General features: G+C 34.3%; 1 protein-coding gene across 2 annotated transcripts in view; it reads left to right on the top strand.

The window, feature by feature from the left end:
• LOC122810440 (hepatocyte nuclear factor 4-beta-like) overlaps nt 1–12,387 on the top strand; it is a 954,244-nt gene that overhangs the window by 926,666 nt on the left and 15,191 nt on the right. Inside the window, exon 10 of one of the 2 annotated variants that reach the window (XM_044082059.1) lies at nt 3,524–3,583. The exons of the other annotated variant lie outside the window; for it this stretch is intronic. Coding sequence (XP_043937994.1) covers nt 3,524–3,582 — 59 coding nt within the window. The 3' untranslated portion in view covers nt 3,583. The remainder of the gene's footprint in view (nt 1–3,523; nt 3,584–12,387) is intronic. 2 annotated transcript variants of the gene reach the window in all.

Genomic DNA, 12,387 nt, shown 5'->3' with positions numbered 1-12,387 from the left:
AACTGGTCATTTCAATCTGGAAACACCTCTGTCATACCATCCTTCTGCAGCAGTTCATGGTGGTATCTCATTCCAGTTCAGCACACATCCCTCTCCTGGCGGCTGTTACTAGTTAAGATACCAGAGCTGTTATATTCATTAATTATATCCTTAACTTCCAAATAAGATGATCATTGAATTTGATGAGGGGGAAACAAATACTGTAGCCTCTGAGATTCTGAAATGTTGCATATCTTTATAGGAGTCGGGGGGTCCTCTTGGATTCAAATTTGAAAATGATTTATAAATCAGTATCAGGTAACAGCCATATAACATAATCCTATGCAAGATGCTGTATCATACATCAAGCTACATTTAATACTATCTAGGTTCCCTGTCTGCACAACCTTATATGACAAGTGTTTTTTTTTTTTTTTATAACAAGTAATTGTAACACCATGTAGCTGTCAAATTAGTGAGTCTCTCTAGAGCTATGAATGATATTTTATTTATCCTTTGTTGACCAAGTTGGTCCCACTAGGCTAGTCATCTCTTTTCCGGGAAGACGCAAGGTGGTATTTATACCACAAAGGGAAATTTGACCAAACCATCAGGGAACTTCCCTTACTTATCCTTGTCATGAGTGGGACCCATTCTGGAGGAGCACTTCTGTTTCCATTCCAGGCACAGCGGCAGCCTGAAAAAAGAGAGGAAGCAGATGGAGAGAGAAGGAGATGATAGAGTAGTGAAAGAAATGAAGGAGAAAGCAAATATCAAAAATGGAGAATGTGTGCAGGACTCAGAGAAGACATTTCAAAGAAATCTGATGGAGATCAGTGAGCAAATGATGGATGTATAATTACATCCCTCCAGTTGGGAGGGTTGTGGGATTATTTACTTAAAGAAATGGTGGTGCAGAGTGAGCCAGAAAATGAAGGAGATGTTTTTTGGGGGATGTTATGGAGAAAATGCAAATGGAGGATACAGAGACAATCCTGAAGAATAGTGGTGAGACGGAAATGAAAATACATGCAGAGAAAGTCATATTAGAAAAGAAGGCATAAAAATGAAAAATGGAAGTGTGTGGTAAGGATTCAAAGTAAAGAAGACAAATAATTGGACAGGTATAAAGTGTTAGACAATTTAATAGCTCCTTTGGGTGTAAACACACATTAAGTAAGAACATTTATTCGTATTAACAAAGAGACATTTTATGATATTATATTTCAGACTGTTTTTTTTTTCAATGGAAAATTTATTGGAGAATCTGACAAAAGAAAGACTATTACTCGTGGAACCTTTATGTGATAAAAGCATTTAACAGGGAAACAAAAATAAGACCCATGTACAATTTCAAACCGCGGTAGCAAGACTTTGAAATGACATTTGAAAACTTGATGTAAAAAAGTACTGGATATTGCCAACGTTTATGACAAAAGGGGTTTATGGATTGGTGGCTGGGATTGCAATATTGCATTAAAAATACAAAGAGAAAAAATATATATTTATACTAAACATTATAAATGTGAAGGAGAACAGGGGTTTTGTAAAATACTGGGGACAACCCAAAACACAGTTTTTTTTTTGGAAAAGAAGGGCATTTGATAAGTAACTGTGACAAAAGAAAATGTAATATTTGTGGGGAAATGGGACATGATGCACAAAATGTGAACTGAAATGTTATACGAGTAACAAAATTGAACATTCATGGATGGATTGCAGAAATGAAAATAACAGTAAAGAAAAAAAAGAAAAACATTTAGATGTAAAAGAAATAAATAAATATATAAAGATAGCTAGATAGGAGCGCTACGAAACCCTGAAACCAAAATCCTAAAAGTTCAAAATACTGAATCTCAGAATACTGAAAACACACAGGATGCCAGCACTTACTATATTCCAGCGCAAGTACGTACAGAAACATATTATCCTTCAACTATAATCAGGGGGGCAAGCCCCCCAGCACCCCCCATGTAGGGGGCTGCACCCCCACACCCCCTGCTACTTAAATATATCAACTCTGAGATTGCGCTTCACTATACTAAGTGCACTCTCAGAGCTGATATATTTAAATAGCAGGGGGGTGTGGGGGTGCAGGTGGGCAAGGCCCCTTGCTCATACCTGGAGAAGAGTAATATGGTTTGTGTTTTATTTGTTTCTGTATGTACTTGTGCTTGAATATAGTACGTGTTGGTATCCTGTGTCTTTTCAGTATTATGAGATTCAGTATTTTGAGTTTTCAGTATTTTGAGCTTTCAGGATTTTGTAGCGCTCCTACACACACACACACACACACACATATATATATATATATATATATATATATATATATATATATATATATATATATATATATATATATATATATATATATATATATATATATATAAATCCTACCAGCAGAAAGAGCTGATTCTGACAAAACTGTGGCAGAAGGACAAAGTAATAAAAGTTGGGGACAGTAGAGTGTTTGTAGAAAATGATTACTCACTGTACAAAGTGGAATAAATTTATTGCAGCAATCAAGGAATGTTGAGAAGCAGGTGTGAGATTCAAGCTGCTATATCCAGCAATCTTCTGAATATTTTTTCATGGAGGGTCAGTCTTTTTTTTTTTTTTGATGCAGAATATGCTAAGAAGGAAATATTAAAGGGTGTCCAAAAAAAGTGAGCCATCAAACTGAAGGGGACTCTGCTTCTTATCCTTCTGATAATAAAACCCACAAAGAGAGACTATACCAGTGAAACCTTTTCCAGTGTTCCAAAGAAAAATGACTGAGAGACAGAAAAGCACAGATGTTGAATAGAAGAACCAGGAGTATGTTGGAAATGAATCAGAGATTGGATTTTGGAGATGGAGATCAACAGGAAGAAAAACAGCAACTCGGAAAGTAATGAATGCATGTGGGATTACAACGTAGCAATTACACTGGTGAAATATGATGGAACAAGAAAACCTGAAAATACTGGACATTTTGATTTAATTAAAAAAAGCATATGCCCTACTTCCTGTCATTAATATTTGGAAGAACATTAAGGAAGGGAAGACGTAACTGTAAGTAAAACAAATGTTGTTCTTAACAGTATTTTTATAAAACATGACATATACTGCATGCTATCGTTTATTTATTATTTATTTATTTGAAACTTGTTTGCCAGGATGGTCCAATTGGGCCAAAGGAGCCTGTTTTCAATGGAGTCCTGGGGAGAAAAGCACCATAGATACATTTTATTAAACAACAGGTTATTACAGTACAAGACGAGTACATGAAGCAAAAGAATATGTTAGTACAATTTAAAAAAAAAAAGAGTTATATCACAATTAGTAAAGTTTACAAATATATAGTCACTATCATTGCTAACATAGATATTAAGTCTAAACAGTAATAAGTAGGTATTTACAAGTCAATTAGACTAGGGAGTTATTTACAATATGTATGTATGTATAAAGTAAAGCTTTTTCAGTTTTTTTGTGTAATAGGGAAACTAAAGTAAACAGGTGCTCCTATATTTTCCTTCTTCTTTCTTTTTTTCTTCTTGTTCAGTTAAAGAAATGTTGGCACTGAATGTAAAAAGAGAAGAATGCCTGGATAAAAGAGAATGATGTAAGTAAAGCTGACATGATTTTTCTTTCTTTCTTTTGTATTGAAGTGACTGAATTAAGGCGTTACATTTGACCTAATAACAAGTTTTAAGGAGACACGTCAATAAAAGAATAGTGAATACAACAAAAAGTCTTCCTCTAGTAAATAGATGTTCACAGTGTATGTTGAAGGCAACTGTGTATCTGGTTCTTATGTTTCTGTAGAGATAAGCTGACAACAGGGCAATAAAAAACATAATTCTTTCTATATATGGCTAGAATGTACTGGCTGAAAGTATTTGCTTTGTTTTTTACATCAGGGAGAGGAATACAGATAAGACAAAAAATGGAGCCACTGGCTGTACTGTTTGTCTTAGCACAGATAACCTTCATTATAGGGTATTCCAAGCCTGTCAGTGTGGCTGTCAATCTGGGTCAATTGTTCCTATTAGGAGGGTTAAACTTAATTATTTAAAGTTGTATATAGTTTTGTGTGCTAATATTAAGTTAAATAGTTCTAGGGGTGTTCTGAGAGCTTTTTTTGAGAGTCTTCATTAAAAAAGTCTTGTAAGATATGACAGAGGTTCAAATGGATATGACAAGAAACAATTGTATAAAAGAGCATCCTGCCAAATGTTAATGCATGCATGTAACACAAAACCTGAAACTAGACATTTAAAAAAAGCTGTTAAACATAACAGTTGGGAATAATAATGTCTTATCATAATGTGAATGGTCTCACAGATATATACGAAAAAGAAAGAGTGGTAAACTATATTAATGCAGAATGCAAATAGCTGTGCTACAGGAGACACATTTGGAAAGAAAGAGCATGTGAATTTGATAAAGAAAGGATTGCAGGATGGATATTCAGCAGAATAATAGGAACAAAGGAAAAAGGAGCACTTATATCAATTGCTAGAGGAAATTCAATAGTGATTGAAAAGGAAAAAATATAATAATGGCCGATTTGTAGTAGTAAGTGGTTACTGGCAAGGGTGGAGGATTAAACTGGTATGAATTTATATTCCACCAAAACCTGCTATAATGGAGCTTAAGAAAATTCTGGGAAAAAAAATCAAATTTAAGCAGGAAATATTACTTATAGGTGGGGACTGGAATTTGATTTGCAACAGTGAAAATGTGTCTGGGGGGGGGGGGCTAAAAGGATAAACATAATAAGTAGGGTAGATATTTGAAGAAATTTATGAAAATATTTGTTATGAAAGATGTGAATTCAGCAGTAGGAGTTCAGAGAGAGAAGTTACATTTTATTCCTCGATGTACAACAACTGGGCTAGGCTAGAGAGAAATTATATTTCACAAGAACATGTGCATTTAATTGCAGGTCTTGATATGCATCCAATAACTATTTCGGATCATGTACCAATAATATTTAAAATAAAAATGCAGGGTAATGAAATAAAAGTGAGACAATGGCACTTCCCCACCTACCTGTTAAATAGAGAGGAACTTAAGAGGAGTTATTATGAAAGACAGAAATTTCTTCTGAAAATATAGCTAGGGAGTGGGGTAAAATTAAAGTGGAGTTTAAAATCAGGGTGGAAATAAAAGAAAAAGGTATGGTTAAAAAATAAAAAGAATTATTTAGAGGGTCTGAGAAAGGTTAAAGCATTTCAGAATAGGGTGAATCTCAAAAAGAAGAAGAGCCAGAATTGCAGTGTGATAAAGAGAAAGTAATGTATTACCTTCATAATATGCACGAGTTTAGAAAGATTTTTGTTAACTCACTGTTTTTTGACAATAACTCCAGAGAACAAAACCTTTTAGCACAATGGCTCAGCAACAGAAAGTCTAAAGGGCTGTTGCCAAGATTAGGGAGCTGAGCTTATAATAAGGAAAGTAACCACAGATCCTGAAGAGGTATAGAAATAATTCGGAAATTTTATGAAAATCTGTATAAATCAGAGAAATGTGGAAATAAAGAAAAAAGTTCAAATGGAGATGTTTATGGAAGAAATAAATATGCCAAGGTTAGAGGTAGATGAGGCTCAGTTACTAACAATTAGGATATGAGGAGAGGAGATAAAAGTGGTGATATATAACCAATCTACAAGAAAGTCTCCAGGAATAGATGGTATTCCTGTGCAAATTTGGAAGCTTGGAGGGAAGAAGGGGATAAAGATCTGGAAGGTTTTGTTTAACAGCATTTTAAGAGGAGGAGAAGCACCAGCATCCTGGAAGAAAGCGGTGGTAATGGTAATATGTAAGGATGGTAAAGACCTATTAGGCCCAGCTTCATATAGGCCCATTTCAATTTTATACCATGATTATAAAGTGATTATCTCTATAATGGATAAAAAAATGGCAAAGTTGATGCTAACATTGATACATATGGATCAATGTGGTTTTGCAGATGAGAAGCAAACATTTGACAGTATTTATCCAGAGGGAAGCACAATGTAAGAAAATACCACTACTGTTGGTGGGTCTGGAAGCATTCGGTAGAGTAAACTGGGATTTTATGAATATGGCAATGGAAGCATTTGTACTTCCTGATAAAATTTTAATGTTGATTAGGAAGATATATGAGGGAACAAAGGCAAAAATTAAAGTGGGGGTGGTTCCTCTCATATTAGATCTGTTTGAGCAGAGGAACCCCTTTGTTAATTAAATTTTTTTAGAACTGTTGGCAAAGAAAATAAGGGACTCAAAAATACACGGATATAATTGGTATGGTAATCAAGAAAACTTGGCTTTATTTGCAGATGTTATTATTTTATACTTAATAAAACTAGAAAAGGACATTTCTGTGTTGTGGAATATTCTGAAACAATTTCAGTTCTTTTTGGGGTACAAAACTGATGAAGATAAAACAAAGGCAATAGCTGTAAAGTAGGTACCCACACACATATTGGTTCAGCAATGCCCACGTTTATGGAGACATTATAAAATTAAGTATCTAGGACTATGGATTAAAAAGGATTCTGTTATGGCAGCAAAGGATCTGTGGGGAGATACTAAACAAAAGATAATACAAAAACTGAGAAACTGTAAGCTCTGTTTTATGGATATAGATAGTAAGATACAAGCAGTGAAAATGTTTTTAGTCCCTTTAGTTTTATAACACAGGTCAGGCATATTTTATCAGCCAGAGGAGAAGTTGTGGATAGCAATTAATAAACAGCTGAAGAATTTTATCAGGGGGAGCAACACGGAAAGATTCAAGTGGTATACGCTGATTCTTCCACTAGAACAAGGTGGTTTGGGATTACCTGATTTTAAGGTATTTCAGAGCTACACAATTAAGGCTACTATATATCCAACATATAGCACAAGCAGAAAGCTATAATTCAAAATGGAAAGGGATGATGATAAAATGTGGAAACGCAAGAAACAAGTATAAACTGGGCTTTTGCATGTAGATCCTTAAGGAGAATAACAGTAATCACGCAGAATATTATATTCTTAAAGTATCAGAAAGTATTCTAAGAACTAAATCAACATGACAGTGAAGAAAGGAGAGTCTGCCAATAGGGATGACTATAATTAGGGGTACAGAGATTAGGCAGGAATGGGCTGAAATTTACTGGAAAAACTGGCAAAAGAACCAAGGGAGCAAATAATTTGAGAGAGAAAGGAAACAGAATGGGAAGAGGCCAAGGATTCGTTTAGATTACAGGATATAGATTGCCTTCCCTATCAAGGATTGATATCAGAGTAAAGGGAAAGAAAAAGAAATAGGGGGATCCAAAGTGAAAGACCAGCACTGACAGAGGTTTTAGTAGAATCTAGAATTGAAGTCGCTGTTAAAAAGGGATAATTAGTAGGGTGTATAAAATATTGCATAATAACTGTAGGTATCAATCAGACTAGGCTAGAAAGGATTGGGAAGAGAGACTGGATAAGCAGCTCAGAAAAAAAAATGGAAGGATATATGTATGTCCCCCAAGTATGCAACAAAGTCTAAAAGATTTAGTATCTTTGCTTGGAAGTGTTTGCATAGGTATTTTATACCTCAAGCAGACTCCAAAGAATTTTTCCTCAGCTAGATTGCAAATGTTGGAGGTGTGAAGAGGAAGAATTATTATTTTTTGGCTGTAATACAGAATCAGAATTGCTTAGATATCCTAACGCCTTGCTGAGTTTAATTCTGGTGGCTGCCAAAAAGCAATGACTAAAAAATGGAAAGCAGATTCTGAACCAACCGCACTTGAAGTCACAAATATAACAACAAAAATAAAAGAACTGCAAGTGGGATCTCTAGAAAAGAGTAAGAGTCAATTATGTCGAAAAAATAGGAATTGTGGGAGCAATGCATGCAAACTAATGCTTTGGAGAAGGAATGGGGATTTAGGGAAGGCAGGAATTGAAAGAGTTTTGTAATGTTTGACTGACAATTACTGTATAGATTATAAGTGATGTATAATGTTTGCAACTGAAAATATGTCAGCATGCCTTGTTTTCATTTATATAAATGTATGACTGCCTAATGTCACACTTGATGTTTCAATAAAGAGATTTCTTGTTTAAAAAAAAAAAGTTGTAGTACATGTCTCTATAAGGATCATCCATGAATTTAATATTACTTCATGAAATGTTATTTTTCTTTATTTTATGGGTAATAATAGACTGTACCACACTTTAGAAGAAATCATAGTGTTTTCAAGCATCAAGGCCTGCTTACTTAAAATGACGCAGTATCAGCTTGTCCCAGGATGTGATGCACTGTAAACTGCACTGGCATGAATACCGTAGTGTCTAAGATAACTACCCCAGTGTCCCTGTTGAATGACTGGGGCATCTCCCAAATGCACCGAGTACCAAAGACCATATTAGTCCCAGAAATGAAGCATGTTTAGCTATGCTTGTTGCTTGCTTTGTTTAGGCACTTCTCTAAAAATGAGGGAAGTGACCAGTTTTAGTGCTGACTCTCTACAGGAGTTCTGCCTGTGTAGTTAGATGAAAATGACTTGACAGAAATCATTCCATGCTTCACTGACATAACTTCCCTTCCAATGCATTTGTAAGATTTCCAGAACAGCACTCTATTATAAGACAGGATACCAATATGAGTCTGTAACTTAAGCACTTGCTGGAGATTTTTTCAGGATTAGTTTGCTAAACCATATTTACTGTGCATGTGGTGTTGTAAAGGTAAGGCCAGTACAAGTGGAATGTGTGTACAAGGGCTCAGCAGTCTTTGTTTATTTATCTATTTGTTGACAGGGGTACAACCTGGATCTCAGGGTACCATTGTCAGGCTCAGCCCATGATACACCTGTGCAGTGAAGTATATGAGAGAAAATATTTATCACAGATATAGGCCATTTTAGGACCAATTTGTGTTGAGTTGAGGGAAAATAAAATAGCTGTAGTAAAGGACAGAAATGGAGAGAGGAAAGCAGGGAGATATTGTGTGAGAGAAAAGCTGAGTGGAATGAGATATGGAATCATAGCTGTGGAAGAAGAGGATTTATGGAAATGCTGGTGTGGAATTAGGTGACAGAGTTATTTATTTAGCTGTACTTTCAGCTAGCAGGCAACTAGATAACCTCAGCTAAGGGCTGAGCTAATATCATTAAAGTACTTCATGTTGCCAATGATAGAAAACAGTACACACCAGCAAATGATGTACACCTTAAGGTGGAGGCTTAAGGAGGAATGTCAGTAGCCCTGCATTAAAAACTCTACCAAGACTTAACTCATTACATCCAAGTGACATCTCCAAGTGCATCTGCAGTTAACTTCTACTGACACCTCTAGGCATCAAATATTGCTTGTTCATATTTACATCAATAATTCCAAAACCATGCTATGTACAAGGTTTTAAAATATTTCATCTTAAAGCTTACACAATAGTAAACTCAGCTGCGTTAATATCTGATCTCTGTCTAGTCCAGGTAAATAGATATTAACTATTGTTTTTGTGATATTAATTTATATAGATATAATTTATTTATTTATTTATTTATTTATTTAACATTTGTTGACCGGGAAAGTCCAACTAGGTTCCACAGATCCTGTTTTCAGCGGAGGCCCGGGGAGAAATGCTCCAGAAGCATGTCTTTAGAATGTGGGAGGAAACCGGAGTACCCGGAGGAAACCCACGCGAACGCAGGGAGAACATGCAAACTCCACACAGAAGGCACCCCAGCCGAGAATCGAACCAGAGAACCTCTTGCTGTGAGGCGACAACATTAACCGCTGCACCACTGCGCCAATAATGTCATATTTTTCTAAATATCTCAACAATCAAGTAACACAGACAGAACTCCTTAGCCATATATGAAAGCTCTCAGCTAGATGAATAAAAAGGTGGTTACAGTATGTGGGTAACTTGAGTGGTTGCTAAGATATTTTAAGTTATATATAAAATATTACAAATGTAGTAGTTACTGTGTTTACTGTGACTTATAAAATTCAGTTTAAGACCTAGAACCTAAAGAATACTACCACTGTAAAAATTGTTTGTGCTGAAGAGCTTGCCATCTATAATTCTTTCATAACCCCAAAGATTCTAGAGATATGAACATTTGCTTGAAATGTGAGGACATAATTTGATGCTGTCAAAATGCTTGTTTTATATTGTATTTTACCAAAAATTTCAAAACAATACATTTTAAACAATAGACACCATAGTTACAAAACCAACGACTAACTCTCTCCAGAAGACAATATGTACTCAAACTAAGTGGGGGTCTAAACCCCCCCACACCCCCCCCATTGTAGGGGGCTGTGCCCCCGACACCCCCTTAACTATATATACTAACTCCACGATCGCACTACAGTGGGGAAAAGGGCATATACCTTTTACTTGCCTTACAGTACTCTACACAGTGCCATATATACTAACTGCAGTTCAGTGAAATGAGATTCAGTAAAATGAGTTTTCAGTAATTTGAGTTTTCAGAGAAGTGGTCAGGGTGAAATGAAATTCAGTGAAATGAGATTCAACGAAACAAAGCAGACCCGTGATGTCATATGTGACAACGTGCATGATGAGTGACCAGGCCCAATGAAGGTGCAGTATCTGCACATAAAAAAAAAAAAAAAGTTTGTTTCTGGCCATATACAACTATGAGTTCATCATTTTGTGTAACACAGACTCAGTTAGTTTAGCTGAATTAATACACAAAGAAAAAAAATAGAAATAAAAATATTATAAAGAGCCAAATACATCTTAGAAAAATGTATTTATTACCCTTACTGACACTTAGTCCTTCATAAACTTTTTTGAAAAGATTTTTTCCCATTAATAGATGCCTTTTCAAGTAATCTACTTCTGTAGTCTATATCTTTTTAGTTTCTTCAAGTCTTTTCTGTTTCTTTTTTTTTTCAAAAATGTTTTTTATTTTTTTTATAACAAGAATAATAACAGTAATAACATAGTTACACTGAAAACTGAAACAAATTATTTACAAAGTCCATAACAATGAAATACTTCTATATACAGTCAGGAAATCATCTAATACTTTTTTAGTAATGATTGTAACTTTTCCCAAGCAATTAATTTGTGTGTTAAATTTTTTTGTATTCATTTTTAAACTAGATATTTCTTTTTCACATAAGGTCCTGGCTAAATAAATAAATTAATTTCTGAAAGATATAGGAGAGTTAGTTTTCCAATTTTTTTGTCACAACCTTTCTTGCTACTACTGCAAGTATTGACCAAAGAAGGTGTGTTTGAGATCTGGGTACAATTTCTGGTACTGGTACATTAAATAAAATGAGTGAACTTGAAATTTCACAATTATCATTCCATAAGGCTTTACAGAATCATTCAAATTCCTTCCAAAATTGGGATAACATATTACATGCAACAATCATATGAAACCAGTCAGCTTCTGTAGCTTTACACCTCCAACATTTCATATAATTTGTTTTGTACATATTTGCAATTCTTTGAGGTGTATAATAACTTCTGTGGAGGAATTTCCATGTGTATATTTTCCAGTAAGGAGAAATTGTTGTTTTTTTACTGATTTTAGAAGTAATTTCATGTTTTAGCAGTAAATTCTCTATAATTTATTTTGGTGAAGTATTCCCAAAAAGAAGCATTTGTGGAATTATTATCAGATCTAATGACTTTATGTATTAGGGATATAAATGAGATGCCCTTCAAAGAACCATCAATTATATTAGTCAAAAGTTCTAGTGTTTTAGGTATGTTGTTTCCATGGGTTTGTAAGGAAAATATAGTTTTGTTATATATAAATTCTCTGCAGGTTTGTATGTCTATCTAGTTATTATTATGTAGGCTGTATCTAGTAATTAGATGGTTAGCTGAATAAATTCCATTAGTGGATAAGAATTGGTTCCAGTATATCAAGTCATTATTTTTAAATTCAAGCATTTTATTTTTATCAAAAGATATTAAACATTCATTAGTATAAGCAATAAGAAAAATGAATATTAATAAGCTTTTAATTGACTGGTTAGATTGGGTGATTTTCATGAAATTTGCTATTATTAGACTAATAAAGAAGCAAGATTTTAACTTCTGCTTATCTTGTATGTATATTTGTAAAGACCAAATAAAGGTATTTTGGTGTATTGTAGTTAGAGGGTCAATTAACGTTCTATTATTGTTTAATAAAATGTTTTCATGTAATAGTTTCCAATATGAATTATATGAGGGGTTTAACCATAAAAGGATTATATTAAAAATGGAGGCATTTACATAATGTTCAATATTAGGAAAACTAATACCTCCTTCTTCCCAACTTGCAACATGTCTTTGTAAAGATATTCTGGGTTTTTGAGGATACCACAGAAATTTTAGTAAGTTATTACTAATTTTTTTAAATATTTTCTTGGTAGGGGGAATGATTAAGGAATGACTTATATAAAGAATTTTAGGTA

Source organism: Protopterus annectens, chromosome 8.part1 (genome assembly GCF_019279795.1).
Source record: "Protopterus annectens isolate FY-2018-M chromosome 8.part1, PAN1.0, whole genome shotgun sequence".
NCBI lineage: Eukaryota > Metazoa > Chordata > Ceratodontiformes > Protopteridae > Protopterus > Protopterus annectens.
The sequence above is the reverse complement of the archived record's forward strand: the minus strand, read 5'-3'. Positions and strand labels throughout refer to the sequence as shown.